This window comes from Pituophis catenifer, unplaced genomic scaffold, assembly GCF_029215685.1.
Source record: "Pituophis catenifer annectens isolate HBS135680 unplaced genomic scaffold, rPitCat1.0.hap2 SCAF_8, whole genome shotgun sequence".
NCBI classification, from domain to species: domain Eukaryota; kingdom Metazoa; phylum Chordata; class Lepidosauria; order Squamata; family Colubridae; genus Pituophis; species Pituophis catenifer.
This window is the reverse complement of record NW_027256888.1, coordinates 57,998,736-58,018,220: the sequence shown is the minus strand read 5'-3', so window position 1 is coordinate 58,018,220 and position 19,485 is coordinate 57,998,736. Positions and strand designations below refer to the sequence as shown.

Genomic DNA, 19,485 nt, shown 5'->3' with positions numbered 1-19,485 from the left:
AATTTAATGATTCGTTGAAAGGGTCTTGAGGAAGGAGGGGGCAAGAGAAGGAGGAGATATAGACAAACACATATCTGTAGAAGAGATGGGGAAAAAGAAATCTGACATATCCCTATTAAAATAAACTCTGTGCTTCAAAGTACAGCACAAAATTACCAACTTTTGTTATTTATTTATTTATTCAATTTCCAAATGTTGGAAGTCAAGTAATTCTATTTTTCAAGAATACTTAGACTTCAGTAGAATGGAGTTGATTCAGGTGTAGGAAGTAGTTTAAATAAAATCAAAGAACAGTGCATTGATTTTAATCAACATAGGAAGTTCATGCTGCAGTGGCATTGAAAGACATCCTAACTTAAAATAGCAGGACTATGTCTTTATATGCACTTTCAGTGGGGAAAAAAAATCTCTTAGCAAGTCACAGAAACAATTCAGAATTCAAATAAGAAAATACAGAGTGAACCATATGGCCAGGGTAGCTTGAGTTGGCTGCGTTTTTTCTTAGACAAAGAAGGGATTGAGAGTTGAAGGAAAGGAGAAAAAAACCCCAACTTTCCGGCTGATGAAGCTGTTGTCTGGAGGCAATGATCCCAAATCTCAAGGCTTTATTCCAAGCTCCGACTGAGACGTGATATGTCATATGATTAGCATCTTTCATATTTACAAGAGAAGTATAGGCTGCCAGCCTTTAGAGAAAGGCGAGAGAAAGAAGGGGCATATGCTGAAATGGATTTAGCATTTGAAAGAGAGAAAAGAGATCGGATAAATACACTTAAACGAGGATTTAGTTTTACTCCTGTTGCGTTCTAATGGATTGTTGATTGAGATTTTAGGGAGCTGGAACAGGGGTGTCACCAGTAATTTAAAAGATGCTATTCAGCTCTTGACTATTTCTTCCACACTTTGTGTATTAATGGGTTTAGTGACAGCTTGAGCTAAAAGAAAACCTTTTTAAGAAATAACCAAAATATGATAGCGAAACTCGCCTTCACTTTTGAAATGTAGATAGCTTTCAAAATTTAGAGTGCAATTTTCGTTTGGCTGAAGAGAACTTCAAAGTCTATTGGTAAGAGTTTTGCATCACATTTGAATAATTATCTTAATTCATGTGAGATTATGCAAATTGTCATTATTTCAAAGAAAAAAATAGATGACCTTTGCTTGCTACCTTCATGCTGTGAAATGAAAAGCAGAGAGTACACTGGCACCACCTAACGGACAATTTTTATTTTAGCTAGAATCTTAACTCTGCAAAAAACAAAATGCATAGTTCTAACATGCAATATTTTAAATCTGTAAATATTTTCCATACACTTTGAAAAGGCTGATAGCGTGTTATTTTAAACAATTAGAATAGCTTTGTGATATAGTAAAAGTAATACCTGGCTAAACAATGGAGGGTTAATTTCTAGTAGAAGATTAAATTCTTTCTATCCAAAACCATTAACTATAATACATTTTGATATCCACTTTCTAAAGTATAATTCAAACAAACAAAAAATGAGAATATATGTTCAACATATATCATGTAACTACATCTTCTGTGTTGTTAAGTTTTTGTAAGATGAATAAAACTGTATTTTATGTACATTAGCAAAAAATGTTATTACAAAGTCATGGAGATATTATAATTTATCATGATTTTTTAGGAGTTTAAGATAGGTTAACGTTAGTTTAAGAATGCTTATTAAAATAACTTTAATTTTATTGCGTCCTAAAATCCCAAAGATGGCATGCTTGATAAAGTGAATATTGCAGGATATTGCAGGATCAAAGCGAATATCATATATTTATTTTTTAAAAATATGTAATATGTTGCAAAATAACTATAGAAGATATAGTATTTAACAATTTATATTAATCAATAGGATGTGAAATATAAGATGGACTCTAAAGCAACAATTTATACCTTTCTTTTATAAGCAGTGATACTTATCCTGAGTTATAGGATGCTAACATAAAGAGAAAATAGTCTAAGTTTGTGAAATATAGAACCCGTGTAAAGAAAAGCCAAGCCAGGTGTAGATTTTTTTCTCAAATGAAAATATACTTTCCATTCCCTCCCTCCTTTGTTTGTTTTATAACTTAGCAGTTACCAACAAATGCCAAGAATTATAATAGTTACACTTTATTGTGTCTTATGTATTGCTCAGACACGCACCTTGAATACCATGTCTCGTTCTGGCAGTACACTTAAAAGATGGAACAAACATGATCAGGGATCTTTAAATTAAGTCAGAAGTACAGAAATGTAAAGGACTTGTTATATTGAGTATTTGGAAAAGAAAACAGGAGGAGATATGATGGCACTGAAATATGTAACAGATTAGATAAAAGATGAAGCCATGAAATAGTGAATTTAAATTACAAGAAGGCAGATTACTGAAAATATTTACTAAAAGAAAATGAGATTTAACAGTGAAATCAATTACTTAGAGAATTAGGGGGTACCCATCCTTTGCATGTGTTCTAACTTAGTTATAGCTATTTGTAAGACACGGGTGTCAAACTCACAGCGACACGTTGCTGTCATGTGACGTATTGCGACCTTTTCCCCCTTTGTGGAGCTGGGGTTGGCGTGGCCTGCATGTGATGCATCTGGCCCAAAGGCCGCCACTTTGACACCCCTGTTAAGAGATGCTTAGTTTGAATTCCTGCTTGAAGTTAGGAGCAAGAATGAGTAGATTAAAGAGTCCATCCCAACACAGTGATACTAAGTGATATAACTATAAGAGGAAAAAAAAAGGCAAGTATGGACTTTCTTCCTAATGAACTTACAAAATTGATTGCAGAAAGTAGGTATCTATTGTAATAGTGAAAACTGTAACCCATTATTTATGAATACATTTATATCCTATTGAAAAATCCTTGAGAAATATTTTAAATAGGAGTTTATTTAATGCCATGGTTATTTATAGAGCAGTTCAAGAATTAAAACAGCTGTGTGTAAAGAAAAAGTTTGTTGTCATGAAATGTACAGTTCCTAATAAGTTAGCTTTCATTAGAAATTACCTTGTTATAAAGTTATTTATTATATTTAATTTATTATATTACATTATATTTAAACTTTTAAAAACCATTAATGCATGTAACAGTATTACTGGAGGCACGTAAAAATATAAAAACTGTAATTTTTGATTTTCAAGATGAAATCATTGATATAATTCAGTATATTTATGCGTTTGTTTTTTGAGAAACTGATTCATTTTTAGATTTTTTCTTTTTCACGATGGCTTCTTCTTCCATCTTTCTCTCGAAATAAGATTTAACAATATCATTCAGCTGTTGCTCACATTGGTTAGCATGTTGTAATCCATTTTTTCTCCCTATAAATAGCAGAATAGTATATTTATATATTAGCAATTAAACTTTAAACACACTGGCTTATATAGATGATAGATCTGCTTGATATAGTGATGACTTTAAAGAGAGATAATTTAAAGTTGTAAAGCAGGGGTCCCCAACCCCCGAGCCATGCAAATGATGGGCAAGTGTGCATGAGCACAGCTCTGTTTATGTGAGTGATGGGTGCATGTGCCCTCCGCTTGCACAAATGGAGTTGCATGTGCTCATGTATGCGCCTGCATATAACCATCCCCTCTTCCTCACCAGTCTGCCAAGTTGTAAACTGTTGTAAACAGAGGTGGGTTTCACATATTTTTACCACTGGTTCGCTGCATGTGCGCACCTTCCACGCATGCGCCCAGCCTTCCGTGCATGCACTATGCTCACACGCGCTCCTTCTGTGCATGCGCCCAGCCTCAAAAATGTGGCAAAATAGGACTGCATAGCGCTGGGACGTGTGGTTAGGCCCACCCGCAATCTCCACTGCCGATTTGCCTGAACCGGCCCGAACCGGTTGAATACCACCACTGGTTGTAAAGGTATCACCTTGAGGACAAGAGAGCTTGGGTCAAGTCTCTGTCTGGTGGATTAAAAAACTTGAAGGAAATTTTAGCCCAGTAATTCCCTCTCTAATTAGACTATGTCAAAAAATTACTATTGTAAAAATAATATTGGGGTGGTTTTTTCCCTTTCTTGCATTTCAAAGAACAGGCAGACTTTAAGTATAATGAATAAATACATGAGTAATTTATATTTTAAAATATTTTACTTTACCTGTGCAATGCTGAATAACACTTCCCCATAATTTGTTCTTTCTTAAACAGTTTAGATTTCCTACTATAAATAAATGTCTCTTTCCTCTAGTCAGAGCCACATTCACTCTCTTTTCTGAATCTATGAAGCCAACTTGTCTCGTCCTTACACAAGATAAAACAATTATTTCTTTCTCTGCTCCCTGAAAAGCATCTACTGTAGACACCTGGACAGTCTTTATTTGGGCAGCATCCATGTGTATAGCACCAAACAAGTTATGGATCTGCAAAGAGAAACAGATGAAGTCCATGACAGTCTACAACTTTGTATAACATTGAATAAAATAAAATTATGGGTAATGATATATGCTCTTAAAATATCTACCATTGGAGCAGGTTGAATAAAAAAAAAACCTTAAAAAACACAAATATTAATGAAAATATTTATGGTTATGGGAGAAGCAGTACATTCAAAATTGAGGTAAGCCATCCCATTGCTGAACTATAAACTTTTGGTTTTTATTTAGTAGTGTATTTTAAACAGAATAATCTCTGATAAATTCCCAATTAGTTTAAAGCATAATGAAGGTGAGGGTCTTTTGTTTGAAAAACATCAAATTAATGATATCCAAAACCATTGGAATTGTTTTGGTGACTAAAACATACCTTGCTCATTTGGGATTTGTAGAGAGTTATTACCCCAATCATAGATCCATCTACTCCGCTGGCAATCAGAGATTGTATTAATTTGACAATGAAAAACGATTCTGCCATATTGTAGAAACTGTTGTCTGTCTCAATCTAGAAAAACGGATTTTGAGTTACATAATGGACAAAAGTCAGTGATGTGATTGTTTGGTAGAATAATGAAATGTAGTACTATTAATTTAAGACTTTTAATCAAGTTACATTTATCATAGGTCTGCTACTGGAATGCTCAATCAAATGAGACTGAGAGAGGTACACACTCTAGGAAGAAGCTCATTTGTACGGATTAACTATTTTAGCCACGAGTGTATGAAATGGAGAAGTTCATGGATATGTTATGCTCAGGATACAATTACTTCATGGATATCTCTTCTACAATTTCTGTCCTAAACAATTGGGTTTACAAAAGAACATGAAAACCACAGCTTCTTAATTCTAAACCATTATCTTCAATTAATGCAATACTTACTTGTTCTGATCCATTAACATTATAAAAACACAGTGTTGGCAGCCAGTCCAAGAGAGGATTTCGATCTGTTTCAGAAATTCCATTCAACATCATTCCTTCATAAAATAGCTCATTAGTTATAGCAGCAATAGCAGGGTGACAACGATACTGTGTTCTAAGTAATATAGGTGCATATCCCTGTGATTATAGCAAGGAGAAAAAGAAAGACAGCAAAAATAATGGAAAGCACTGTTAAATAACTAATGTTATCAATTATACAGTATAATGTAGGAAAATAGCAGACAGAGCTGAGAAGGGGTGAAATTAGGCACATCACCACTTTAGAGTCCTTGCATTGCTGCCCCCCTCTTGAATTCCTTTGACCCTTATTTTTTTTTTTTTTTTTTTTTTTATTGCAAAAGTTTTACAATTACATTTTCACCCCTTTTTTCACCCCCCCACCTCCCTCCCCAAACTTCCCATCCACCCTAACCCTCCCTAACCCTCCCCCCCCAGACTTCCCTATTACATACTCATAACTAATAACACTAATATATAAACCTGAACCCATCCCTCCCCCTATATAATTTTTCCTCTTTGTCTCTTTACATAAAAATATTTCTAATACATTATTTTCAAATAAAAGCTATTTGATACTTTCTGGTTTGGTATTTGTTCTGAACATATTCTATCCACCTTTTCCATTCCCATTCGTAAGTCTCTTGTGAACAATCTTTTAGATACGCTGAAATCTTAGCCATCTCTGCAAAGCTGGCCATCTTCAAGGTCCATTCCTCGATAGTAGGCAAAGCTTCATTCTTCCAATATTTACCTATCAACAATCTAGCTGCTGTTATCATATACAATATTAGTTTTATTTCACCCCGTGTAAAACCCTTAACTATACCCAATAAAAACAATTGTGGAGAAAATTGAATTTTTTTTCTTCAAAACATTCTGCATGACCCACCAAATTTTTATCCAAAAAGCCTTAACTTTCCTACAGGTCCACCAAACATGATAATATGTAGCATCTACACAATCACATCTCCAACATTTTGGCTGAACATTAGGGTACATACATGACAACTTTTTAGGATCTAAATGCCATCTATAAAACATTTTATAAAAATTTTCTCTCAGGTTTTGCGACTGTGTAAATTTAACATTCTGAACCCAAATTTTTTCCCAAGTTTCCAGCATCACTGGTTCTTCAAAATTCTGTGCCCACTTAATCATACAATCTTTAACTAATTCCGTTTCTGAATCTCTTTCTAACAAAACATTATACAGCCTTTTAATATGCATTGGACCTTTCTCTCTTATATGTCTAACCAATTCTTCCTCATGCAACATAATACCAGTTTTTTGGTCCTCTTTCCATCTCATTTGTAATTGATTATATTGTAACCAGGTTAAATTAATCCCTTCGTCCAACAGTGTCTGCAATGTCTTCAGCTGCCATCTGCCCGCATCTGTAAAAAGAACCTCTTTGTATAAAAACCCCCCGAGTGACATTATATTTGTATTCCACAAGGTATGACCAAGATCCAGCCATAGCGGTATTTTATAATCCCATTTGAGTCGGTGCTTCTTCCAAACTCTCATCAAAGAATCTCTGAGTATATGACTTTTAAATACTTTATCAACTTTATCATCATAAAATAAATAAGCATGCCATCCAAATTCAAGATCAAAACTTTCTGCATTCAATATTCCAGCCTTTTTATTTCCAAACCAGTCACTTGTTAAAGTTAAAGCTGCTGCATCATAATATAACTGTAGGTTTGGGAGTTTAAGGCCTCCTCTTTCTGGAACATCTTGCATAATTTTCAATTTCACTCTCGGCTTTTTCTCGTTCCAGACAAACTTATTCACACCAGACTGCCAGACTTTCAGTTGTTTATCACTTTTAAGCACCGGAATCATTTGAAACAAAAACAGAAATCTTGGCAAAATATTCATCTTAACTGCTGCTATTCTTCCAAGTAAAGACAGTTGCAGCTTTTTCCAGGTCTCCATGTCTTTCTGAACCTCTCGCCACAACACCTCGTAATTATTTTGAAACAATTTCATATTTGATTCTGCAACCTGAATTCCAAGATATTTTACCTTAGGTACAATTTCAAAACCTGCCCTCCTTTCAAGCTCATGTTTACGATCTTGTGTCATATTCTTAACTATCATTTTAGTCTTTTTTGAGTTCAGTTTAAAACCTGAAACTCTACCATAGTCTTGTATAATGTCGTTCATCAGGATTATTGATTCCATTGGTTGTGATAGGGTAACAACCAGATCATCTGCAAATGCCTTTATTCTATAATCCTCTTGCCTTATCACTATACCTTTCAAGATTTTTGAGTCCCGTATTATATTTAGCAAGACTTCCAATGTTAATATAAATAAAAGTGGGGACAACGGACATCCCTGTCTTGTTCCTTTTTCAATTTTAAACTCTGTCGTCAAACTTCCATTAATAATAATCTGTGCTTTTTGCTCTTGATAAATTGCTGAAATCGCCTGTATAAATTGGTCCCCAAAGCCCATCTTTTTTAAAGTCTTTAGTAGAAAGTTCCAATCCACTCTATCAAAGGCTTTCTCCGCATCCAAGAAAACCAGCACTGCAGAAATCTGTTTATTCTTATCAAGATATTCCAATAAGTCTATTACTTGCCTTACATTATCCTTCATATATCTGCCCTCAATAAATCCCGCTTGGTCCTCATGAATCACTTTTTGAATTACTGGCATCAACCTGTTGGCTAATACCTTCGCATAAATTTTATAGTCTGTATTCAAAAGAGATATTGGTCTGTAGTTCTCTGGTTTTTTAGGACCAACTTGTTCCTTTGGTATCAAAGATATATAAGCAGTTGTCCAAGATGGGGGTATTTTACCCCCTTGTTGAATATTACAAAATAAATCTCTAAGTTGTTCCACCATTTCAGCTTGTAAAGTTTTGTAATACACTGCTGTCAAACCATCCGTGCCAGGCGCTTTAGCTGTTTTTAGCTGCTTAATTGCTGCTATTATCTCCTCCACTGTTATAGGGTAATTCATTCTTTCCTTTTGTTGATCAGTAATTTTTGTAATTCTCTTATCCTTTAAATATTTTTCTATAAGTCCATTCTGCACCTCTTCTTTGGCATATAATTTAGTATAATAATCCACAAAAGCTTCTTTAATTAATTTTTGTTGAAAAATTTCTTTCCCTCCAATGTCAATACTATCAATAGTCCGTATACTTTGTTTTTTCCTCAGTGTGTAAGCCAACCATCTGCCCGGTTTATTAGCATTGCAAAATGTATTATGCTTTGCGTATTGTAAACTTGTTGCAACTTGTTCCGCCATAAGCATTTGAAATTGGTCTTTCAAAAGTTTTATAGCACTTCTTATTCTTTCATCTGTTGGGTTTTTAATAAGTAACTGTTCCTTATTCTTTATTTCCATTTCCAACTCAGATCTTTTCTTTTGTCGGAACAGTCTGTGTTTAGAATTCATGTAGATAAGTACCCCTCTCATATAAGCTTTACTAGCGTCCCAAACAATTTCAATTGGGGTACCTTTATTCAAATTTATTTCAAAAAATTCTTTCAAATGCTTTTTAAGTTCTATTGTATTTTTTTCATATCTAAACAAGTTCTCATTTAATCTCCAAGAACGTCTCTCAACCTTATCCATCTCAATTTCTATCCATACAGGGCTATGGTCAGTCAAAGTTCTTGGAAAAATCTTTGTTCTTTTTGTCTTAATAAGTAAATCATTTGACAACAGAATAAAATCAATCCTAGAAAAGGATCTATGTCTATCAGAAAAAAAAGTGTAATCCAATTCATTCGGATTATGTATTCTCCAAACATCTTTTAGTTCCATATCTTCTTTCATATCAAAAAAAGTCTGCGGTAGTCTAATTCTAGACTTTGCCAAGCTCTTTTTATCTAATTTAGAATCAATTACTCCATTCCAGTCTCCCATAAATAAAATAGATCTATAGTCCCATTGCAATATTTTAGTATGTAACATCTTGTAAAAACAATCCTGTTGTTGGTTAGGAGCATAAATTCCAATCAAAAGAATTTGACCATTTGCTGTAAGCAATTCAATTGCTACAAACCTACCATCTTGATCTACTTCTATAATTTTTGCTGTTAATTTTTTATTTACATAAATAACCACACCATTCTTTTTCTGCGAAGTTGAAGATATATAATGCACTCCTAATTTTGAATTTATCAAATATTTCTGATCTTGAGTTGTAATATGTGTTTCTTGTAAGCAAATTATATCATTATTAAATTGTTTCAAATATGTAAATATTTTCTTCCTTTTCTGTGCTGAATTCAACCCATTAACATTCCAAGATAGACACTTAAGGGTCATCGGCCTGTTTCTGGAGCGCAGAGCAAAATATTTGAAGTTCATCCAAAAGCTTCGATCTTGCTCTTCCCATAGCTCCACTCTCTTGTGGGGTACTCTTAGCTGCCATCTTGTCTTGTCTTTCCTGTTGTTGTTGTTGCTTTTGTTTAAGTAGCTTGGATTGAGCTCTAGTTATACGTTGATCTTTAACTTCAGTCAGCTGAATCAAATCCAAAATTGGAGAAGAATCCAGCAAGGGCTCACTCAGAAAACCTCCTTCTGCACCTTGCACATTTTCTAATTCTTGCTTGGGCTGTTCTTCCGACTGCCTCTCTTCACTCTCCTTAATCTCCAAAACTGTAGATGTACGTGGAGATGGTGTTCTTTCCTTAAGAATAGTACTATAAAAATGTTGTGCCTTCTCCACGGTATTCAATCGATATCCTTCTCCCTTATATCTAAAAATTATCCCAGCTGGTGCATCCCACCGGAAGGGTATCTGTAAGTCTTTCAGTTCCTTAACAAGAAAACCAAACTCTTTTCTAGCTTTCAGCATTTTAGGAGGTAATTCTTTAAAAATTACAAGTCGTGAGCCCCCCACTTCTACAGAGGTGTGAAAAGATTTTTGGAGGATTTCATTTCTAATTTCTCTCTCAGTAAAGTATATGACCACATCTCTAGGCAATTGTCTTTGTCTGGCCACCCAAGAGTTGACTCTGTAAATTTTATCTATTTTGTGAAATACCAAATCAGGGTTAACTTGTAAGATCTTAGCCAGGGCTTCAGAGCAAACTTGTCTCAAATCCTGTCTCTCCTCCTCTCGAATTCCCCGAAGCCGTATGGCAAATTCCATCGCCCGGAATTGTATCATGACAATCTCATCTTCAATTCTCTGCATTTTATTATCAGCTTCTTCAATTTTATAGTCATTATCTTTCATCCTAACATTAACTTCTAATTTGAGTTCTTCAACTTTAAAATCAACTTTCCCAATAAAATTTGCCAGGCCAGACGCCACTTCTGATATTTTTTTGGTCACCATATTTTGATTCTGCTTCACCATATCTTTAACTTCATTAATTTCCTGCAGAAATTCCTCATGTGATTTTTGAAGTTTATGATCTATTTCCTGTTGAGATTCTTGAAATTTTTCATCCAAAGTTTTAGCAATAAAGTCTTTTAAATCTCCCACATCAAGTTCTTTTTTCTGAGTTTGTAGTTGTTGAGCAGGGGGAAGTTGCGTTTGATGTTTGTGTGTGGGGGATCCCCCCCCTGATGCCTTCCCTTCCTGCTTCTTTGAAGCCATTGTGCCACGTAGGCTAATTTTTCTAGAGAGGAAAGTTCTTTTTCCTTTCCCTCTTCCACAAAAGCTTCTAAAAAAGTCCCCCAAATTTAGTCAAATAAAACTGAAGTAAAGCAAAGTCAAATTTTAGCAAAAAGAAATGTTTTCCTTTAGGTAAGACAACTTTGTAGCAACTTTTCAACTTTGTAGCAAAGCAGAGAGGCTTCACAAATTCACTTTCACTAGCTCGTTAACTCAAGCGCTGGACGCCATATTTTTTCCAAATCACTTTCACTCGCTCACTTTCTCTTGATTTAAAAAGTCAATAAAGCACTAATACTTGCAATTTTCAGGTTTCTGGATTCAAGTTGGTATTTCCGCTATTTGTTAGAATTAGTTCCTCTCACTTTAAGAGTTTGCTGCTGTCGGCTTGTTCTGCTGAAGGCAGAATCGTCCCACGCCGCCCGGAGTCTCCGCAGGTTGGAAGGGAGCCGCTCCTGTTTTCACCCCCAGAAACAATTCCCTGGGGGGGTTACAGGGGCTCAACCTGTGCCCTGCTGTCTCTGCTCCTGCAATCTTCAAGATTTCGGAGTTTTCGAGCCGCTCCTCGTTCGCGGGGCGGCTCTACAGGCGGCGGGGCTGGCGGTCTTAGAAAATCACCGCCGTCGCCCCTTTGACCCTTATTTACCATCAAATTAGTGCTGTTAGTTAACCAGAGTCTTGTGTATAGATTTGAATAAATCAAGTCAATGCTACAACTTGAAGAATGATCCCGATTCTTTGTGCCTGACATATAAACTCTTATTGTATAATAATACCATATTGAGATTTCTTTTTATGCCAGACTTTTTATTGTAAGAAATATATGCAACAAAATAAGGATAATAAGACAAATAGTTATTAAAATATACATTAGGAAAATATTAAACCTTTTGTGTCATGGGACAAATACTGCAATTTAAAAAAAATGTAAATACAATCATTTAAAATGCTTAGGAATTTTATCAGAGACAACTTTCAGACCATTGTGTCATTACAGAAAAGAATTCACAAAAGTAGTCATAAGGAACAGTCATTTTATTTTACACTGATTATTTCAGAAAATATGTAAATTAGTTATAAAATCCTTGCTGCCATGAACTGGAATACTAATTCATAGTTTTAGGGCTGTCATGATATCATCACATGTCTAATATAAATAAGATTATTAGCCTAACTTTATATAAGTTACTGGTGAAAAATATACTTGTCTTCTGGTTTCTAAAATGTTTCAGTATACAAAGAGTTATAAACCCTTTATCCATAGTTATGGAGAACTGAGGTAATTTTTTTATGCACTCAGAAGGCTAAATCTACCTGCAAACTTGAAATGTGGATTGTTCTTTATGGTGTTTAAACGGTTTTTTTTTTTTTCAACAAAGATAATTTGGTCACATACCTTTGTTTTGTTTTTCTAAATATATTTATATACTACCTTTATATTTGTAATTTGTGAATATTTTCCTTGCAGCAACTGTCTGGTCAGATTATTAATCGGCAATATTTGGACTGTATTTGTATTTTTTCTATTTTAATAAAGGAAGAAGAAATTGCAAAACCTACTCTTTGAGAAAAAACCATAATAGTTTCATCTTATCTACAAATGTGACCAAATATGCCAGCCAAGCTTGGTAGGCTACAGAATATCTAACTTTAAAGCAGGGGTGAAATCCAGCAGGTTCTGACAGGTTCTGGAGAACTGGTAGTAGAAATTTTGAGTAGTTCGGAGAACTGGCAAATACCACCTCTGGCTGGTCCAGAGTGGGGTGGGAATGGAGGTTTTGCAATATCCTTCCCCTGGAGTGGGGTGGGAATGGAGATTTTGCAGTATCCTTCCCCTGGAGTGGGGTGGGAATGGAGATTTTGAAGTATTCTTCCCCTGTCATGCTCACCAATCCACACCTCGCCCACAGAACCGGTAGTAAAAAAAATTGAATTTCACCACTGCTTTAAAGATCTAAAAAAGGAATGTTATTTAATAAAAACATTTTTAAAAATTAAAGAAGCACTAGTATTCATGGAAGCACTTTTAGAGAAGATAGTTAACTAGTCCTTATAATAATCTTCTATATGAATGCCTATTCATGATGGATATCTGATCTGTAACATGTATTCTATGTGACATGTGTTCTGTACAGTAGAAATATCTACTGAGTTTGTACTAAATATTTTCATTAGAAAGCAGGGCATATAACATTAAGAAAGCAACATTTTGATGTATAAGATTTTGATTCATTTTCTAGACTCTAAATATTTTTAAAATGAAAAAAACAAGTCTCTATATCTCTGGATATTAGAAGTACAAACCATCAAACAGAGTCGATCAAAGAGAGTTTGTTCCAAACCACTGTCATGTGCACTTTCAGACCCTTGAATGGTAGGTGGCAGCTGCTTAGGATCTCCAACAAGAATCAGCTTTTCACATTGAAAACTATAAATGAAAACACATTTCTGGCCATCACATATTAAACTTAAAAAAATGAGAAACTTTCTTTCAGTAAAAGGCAACCATGTATCATATAAACCATAGTGTTGGGCAAAAAATGTCTAAAGACCAAATAGATAGCCTGACCAACTTCCTTGTAACTGGTAATACAGAGCTGAAACTCTGCTTTATGTCTGTTTACTTGCTATACAGTTTAATCTTGTGCTAAGGCTTCAGACCTGTGTACAAAAAATAGTTAATTATCTTTAAATTTTTTCCACATCATAAAGTTCAAGACTACTTGGAGCATGGAATAAAACTGTTAATATAGAGGCCCAAATAAAAATATATTAAAATACTATCGGTCTTCCAATATTTAATATTTTGCCAGCAGAATGTACAGTATAATCCTTACTAATTGATTACTTGTTCTCAATAAGCTTGTCTTTTAAAGCAAATGTATACTGTAATTTTTGTATTGTTTATAAAAAAATGCTCTTTGAATTGGCTTTCATTACGAACTCAACTCTAATGCCTGGCCAATATTTATTCTCTCTTAATTCCTTGGATAATATTAAAGTGTGTGCAGAAAAAAAAAGTTACTTGAAATTGACCCAGTTTAAAGGTGTCTCTCATTTTACCTACCTTAGAAAGGATGGAAGGCTGAGTCAACCTTGAGCCTGGTGAGATTTGAACTTGCAGTAATTGCAGGCAGCTGATGTTAATAACAGCACTGTTAATAACAGTGCTTTAGTCTGCTGCATCACCAGGCTCTGTTTCTTAAAACAACTTACGTCATAAGTTAAAACAATCAATATACCTGAATTTAATTATTGGTAGAACTCAACTTATGATCATAATTGAGCCTGGAATTACATCCCTAAGTCATGCTGATTGTTAAGTGAGACACTATGGGACAGCACCCAATTTTGCAATCTTTTCTGCGGCAGTTGTTAAGTGACTTGCCATGATCATTAACCAACGTGGCAGTCATTTAGTGAATGTGATGGTTCTTAAATGAATCCATTGTCTGGATTTTGCCAGATTTTGTCAGAAACTGGAAGTAAATGGTTCCTGCAAAAAAAATTGTACATTGTGGTCATGTGACCATGGGATACTGCAAACAGCCTTAAATGCAGGGTGGTTGCTGAGTGCCCAAAATATGATCATGTGACCACCCCCCCACCCCCCCCGCTGTTCATTGAAATGTTGAATCTGGATTATATGTAGTCCTGGGGAAGTCTGTTGTAAGTCAAGGAGTATAATAACAAAGTAAAATGATGGCATACCTTGCAATAGGGAGCAGAGAGGATGGTTCTGTCATTTGACTACACTCATCTAGAATCACTATAGGAAACTTAAGACTTTTCATGCATGGAAATGAGCAGGCAGCACAGGTAGATCCTACTACCCTCACCTGTATCAGTAGAGGAAACATAAAGCCATCTGTATATTCATACAAATAATGAAACACAAGTTGTACAACCAAAATTCAATTTCTTTATTTGGTAATTGAATGTGTTTATACTCAAAAATGGTGCAACCAATTAAAAAAAATCAAATTTATAATGAAACCTAATGAGCAAACATGACCCTATGATGCCGATTCAATCACCCCTATGCTTGAAGTTTGCTTTTAAAAATTAGTGAAACATGCAAGGACTAAAAATACAAATAACTGCACGTTCAGTTTATTCATCTGATGCCATGTTCCACTAACGTATTTCAATAAAAATGATTGATTACTTTATAGCCTAGTCTTTTTCATAATTATAATAAATGCTCAATTTAAGGAGCAGTAGTTTACTGGATTTTGTATTTAATGGTCAAATTTTGCCCGAAAGTTTGTCCAGATTTCAGGCAATAATAACTACACAAAAATTTGTCATTTGACAAACTCATTACAAATGTATTTGAAATATATTTAAATAAATATTGGTCCTTTTATTTTTAAATTGTCATAGTCTTTATGCTGTATGACTTTACAAACTGACATGTTGGTTTGTAAATCAGGGGCTAAAACACTGAGCTATCCTTGACTATTAAAAGAATATCTGAGGAGCTCCCTCCCCAACATCCAACTCATAGTTTAAAATGGGTTCTCAATCCCCAGACTGTGGCCCACTACTGGGCCTTGAGCCGTTTTGAAATAGGCCATGGAATTGGCGGGCGAGCGGGTGCATATCCCCACTTGCGTGAGTAGCAGGCGAGCTCACGTGGAACTATCCCCTCTTCCCCCCTACCAATCTGCAAAGCCAGAAAGGTTGGGGAACTCCGGTTTAAAAGACATTCAATTTTAGTGGACACCCTTCCCTCATTACTCTGTTAACCCTAAAAGCTACTGCATTTCTTAAACATTCGCTTTTACAGTAATTTCTTCATATTAAAAAAAAAAACCCACTAAATGCATTTTCCAAATTCAGCAAATGGTCCTCGACTTACGGCCATTTGTTTAGTGACTATTTGAAGTTATGACAGTGCTGAAAAAAAGTGATTTATGATTAGAATTTGCACTTAGGACCATCATAGTATCCCGGCAATCATGTGAGCATGATTTGTGTGTTTGACAACTAGAATGTATTTATGATGGTTGCAGCATCCTGGGATTATGTGATCGCCATTTGGAACCTTCTTAGCCAACAAGCAAAATCAATGGGGAAAGTCATATTTGCTTAATCACTATGTGACTCGCTTAAAGTCACAAAAAAGTTGTAAAAACTGGGCATGACTCACTTATCAACTAGCTAGCTTACCAATGTGAATTGTGGCCTTAAATCAAGTTGCAAAGATGGAAATTGCGATGTAAAATGAAGAAAATGGTTTAATAAAAACAATATTTTTTAAAAAATCAAGATGTATGTGCATTAAGAAAAATTGTTTACTAGGAATGAACATTATTTTACTTAATAATATAGTTGAAATAAGATAGCATTATATGTATTTAACTTCCGGGTCTATGATAATTTGGCACGGCCAACTTGCTGCAGGACAACTTGCCACGGCCATCTCGTCACAGGACAACTCACTGCAGGACAAGAGTTACACTAATACCAAAGAAATGGTGGAATAGAATCATTAAAGAAAGGATGCAAAAGGAGGGACAGAATGAAATGTGAATGGCAAAAATAATTTTTTATTTATTTATTTTAAATAATTAAATAGAATTGTTAAATTGTCCCACAGCAAGTTGTCCTGCAGCAAGTTGTCCCTTTCTCTCAACTTCCAGAGCAGCTTCTTATTAACATTGGCAGAAAGAAAATTTGTTTGTCACAATAAAACATTTTATATTCAAATAATTCTAATTCTAATTTTTGCCTGCAATTTTCATAATTCCCAAAGAGGTTCATCATAATACCTGTCCAAATTATTCATTTGTAGTACCATTGAGTTAGATCTACTAAGTCTACAGTTCCAACATTAATATCCATAAAAGTTATTATTAATTATGTTTACACCATTTATATTCCATTTCACCATCAATGCACAACTGGGGCAAGAGTCCAATTAATTGTCTCCAAAAAGGAAATGCTAACAGCTCCCTCACTTTCTTAATAACTGAATATATGATTTTTCACTCAGGAATATACAGTTCCAGCCTGTCTTTTTACATAGGATTTAATTGTATTCTTAATGTTCCATTGGCTTTAGGCTAGATAGCTTTACTGTTGATTCTTTTTATGATTTTTCTATGCCACATTGTACCACTTAACCAGAGCATCTACACATAACAATAATAATAAAAAAACCTAAGCTACTTATTGGCACATGCAAATACACTTCATCATTACCTTTCTAAGGGAAGCTTTATTGGTTCCCAGTTTATGTTGTTCAATAGTCTTCTTCACATACATTTTTTCCACTGGGCTTAAATCCTCCTTCATCAAGGCAAGTAATTCTTTCAGCTGTTCATTTTCAGATCCTGAGTCAGCATGCAAGCTTTAACATATTGCATTTTTTAAGGGAATAATACTGAATGGAATAGTTTAGTAATGAAAAGATCTCTCTGCACAAAAGACTGCTGCTTCTACTTTAGATAGAAGCTGAAATCTAAGAGAAGATTCCATGCCACAAAAGGTAGCATAGCATATTGTTTATGGAATAAAGAACAGAAGGGATTATCTAGTCTGAATGAGCCTTGTGTAAAAAATTATATTTATACCCAAATAATAAATTATAAGCAGCAACCTATGTTAGAACTTACTTATTCGTATATGAGTGCATTCAAACATTTTGCACAGATAGCAGCCAGCAAGAATGTATTTACTTATTAGATTTATTGGGCTAACTATCTCAAACACATGATTCTAAGCAGCTCATATATTTGTTTTAAAATGAACATTTTACACCAGTTTCTTCCAGAGTAGCTTATAGAAATCAAAATAAAATTTAAAAAATAAATTTAAAATGACCAAACAACAGAATGTAGTTAACAATAAAACCATAGAAAAATTTGTGTGACTTCTTAAAAAGATCTGAAAAATAAAATGTCTTGTAACACAATAATATAGAAGTACTCAACACCTCAAACTCATTAAGAATCTATTTCAAGTGCTTATTTTGATAATTTATGTCCCACACTTTCTAATACTTAGAAATGGCTTACATCCTTTAATAGAAGCTGTCAGAATGCCAGTGTTCACTTATCCCATGTTGGCTTTGGAGGATAGGGAATAATGGTAAATGAATTTAGAAAATTATTTTATGATGAAAGCAATAGAGGAATAATTATTCTAATTGTATAAATTGCTAAAAATTATTTAGAATTTTCATCTAGCTTCCTGTAGTTTAAAAAAAGTCACACAACTGTGACAGCTGCTTATGGCTCTCTTGTGAAAATACTAGTCTTTGCTTGTGCCTCTACACCAGGGGTGTCAAACTCATGTTGTCATGGCATTGTCATGTGATGTATTGTGACTCCCCCCCCCTTCACTAACCGGCGTGGCCAGCACGTGACACATCTGGCCTGCAGGCCACAAGTTTGACAACCCTGCTCTACACAAACTCCTGCTTGATCAAAGGCTCCTCATAGACCCACAGATGACTCTTGGACCTGGTTAAACATTTTAAGCAAGTTACCTATAAGGAAGTATTGGCTTTGCAATTTTTTTAATGCTTCCCACTCTAATGAAGTCTTCAAATCCAATGTCTAGCAGGCTGAAATAAACAATAATTCATTATTTGAAATATCTTAAAAGAAATATTGATCCTTTCATTTATATTTTGTCATGGTCATTAAACTGCATCACTTTACAAACTGAAATGTTCATGTGCAAATCTGAAGCTATCACACTGGGATATCCTTAACAAATTACAAAGGCTCGGGAAGTGGGGCTTTTTTATGTGTGTGAGCACACTTTTGAGTCAGTGTTGATTAGTGGCAATTGCTCTGCAGTTTTCTTGGCAAAATTTTTAGTTAGTTTACTATTGCCTCCTCCTTGAGACAGAATAACCGGCCCAAGGTTAAATAGTTATGAAAGGAGACTCAGAAAACTGCTCTTGAGGCAGAATTTGGTTCAAATTTCAATAGGTGTTCATAGAATTGCAAGTTTCCAAACAAATTCCAGTAACATTCTTTTCATTTTTCAAAATTGATTCTCATCAGCTGTAAGCTTTTAAAATGTTCTCTAACCTTAGATTAAATTAATATTTATGAGTATTCTCATAAATGTGAAAGTTTTTTTAGAATTCACCAAAATAGCATTTTAGGTTGCTACCCAGAAGAAAAACAAAAAGCTGCATTTGATTAGTTAGCAAAAACAAAGAAGAGGCATCTCAAGATTATTTTAGAAATGGCTTACATCCTTTAAAATAATATGGCAGATACAGTATTATTGAAACAAAAAAATTATGGAAGCAATTTGAGCATGATTTCTAAATTACTTACCTCAATAGTATTCTGTCTACAGCAACATTGGTGGAAGAAGAAACCAATACTTTCCATGGCACTGACCGTTTGTCATTAGCTGCTTCATGGATTTCAAATATTTGTGCCAGGAATAAAATAACAATAGCCAGCAATAAGCTTTTTCCAGATCCAAATACACCTACATGTGGAGTTTAATAAATTTTTAATAAATTTTAATAAATTTAATACATTTATTAAATATTCATGGAATCAAACATATTGTGT

General features: G+C 34.4%; 1 protein-coding gene across 1 annotated transcript in view; it reads right to left on the bottom strand.

The window, feature by feature from the left end:
* Positions 1–3,174: 3,174 nt before the first annotated feature.
* Positions 3,175–19,485, bottom strand: part of ZGRF1 (zinc finger GRF-type containing 1) — a 40,376-nt gene continuing 24,065 nt past the window's right edge. The window contains exons 18-26 of the mRNA XM_070948630.1: positions 19,240–19,399; positions 18,432–18,509; positions 17,144–17,291; positions 14,645–14,772; positions 13,238–13,361; positions 5,275–5,451; positions 4,764–4,898; positions 4,120–4,381; positions 3,175–3,326 (exon numbers count right to left, since the gene is read on the bottom strand). Of these exons, the coding sequence (XP_070804731.1) occupies positions 3,175–3,326; positions 4,120–4,381; positions 4,764–4,898; positions 5,275–5,451; positions 13,238–13,361; positions 14,645–14,772; positions 17,144–17,291; positions 18,432–18,509; positions 19,240–19,399 (1,364 nt within the window). The remainder of the gene's footprint in view (positions 3,327–4,119; positions 4,382–4,763; positions 4,899–5,274; positions 5,452–13,237; positions 13,362–14,644; positions 14,773–17,143; positions 17,292–18,431; positions 18,510–19,239; positions 19,400–19,485) is intronic.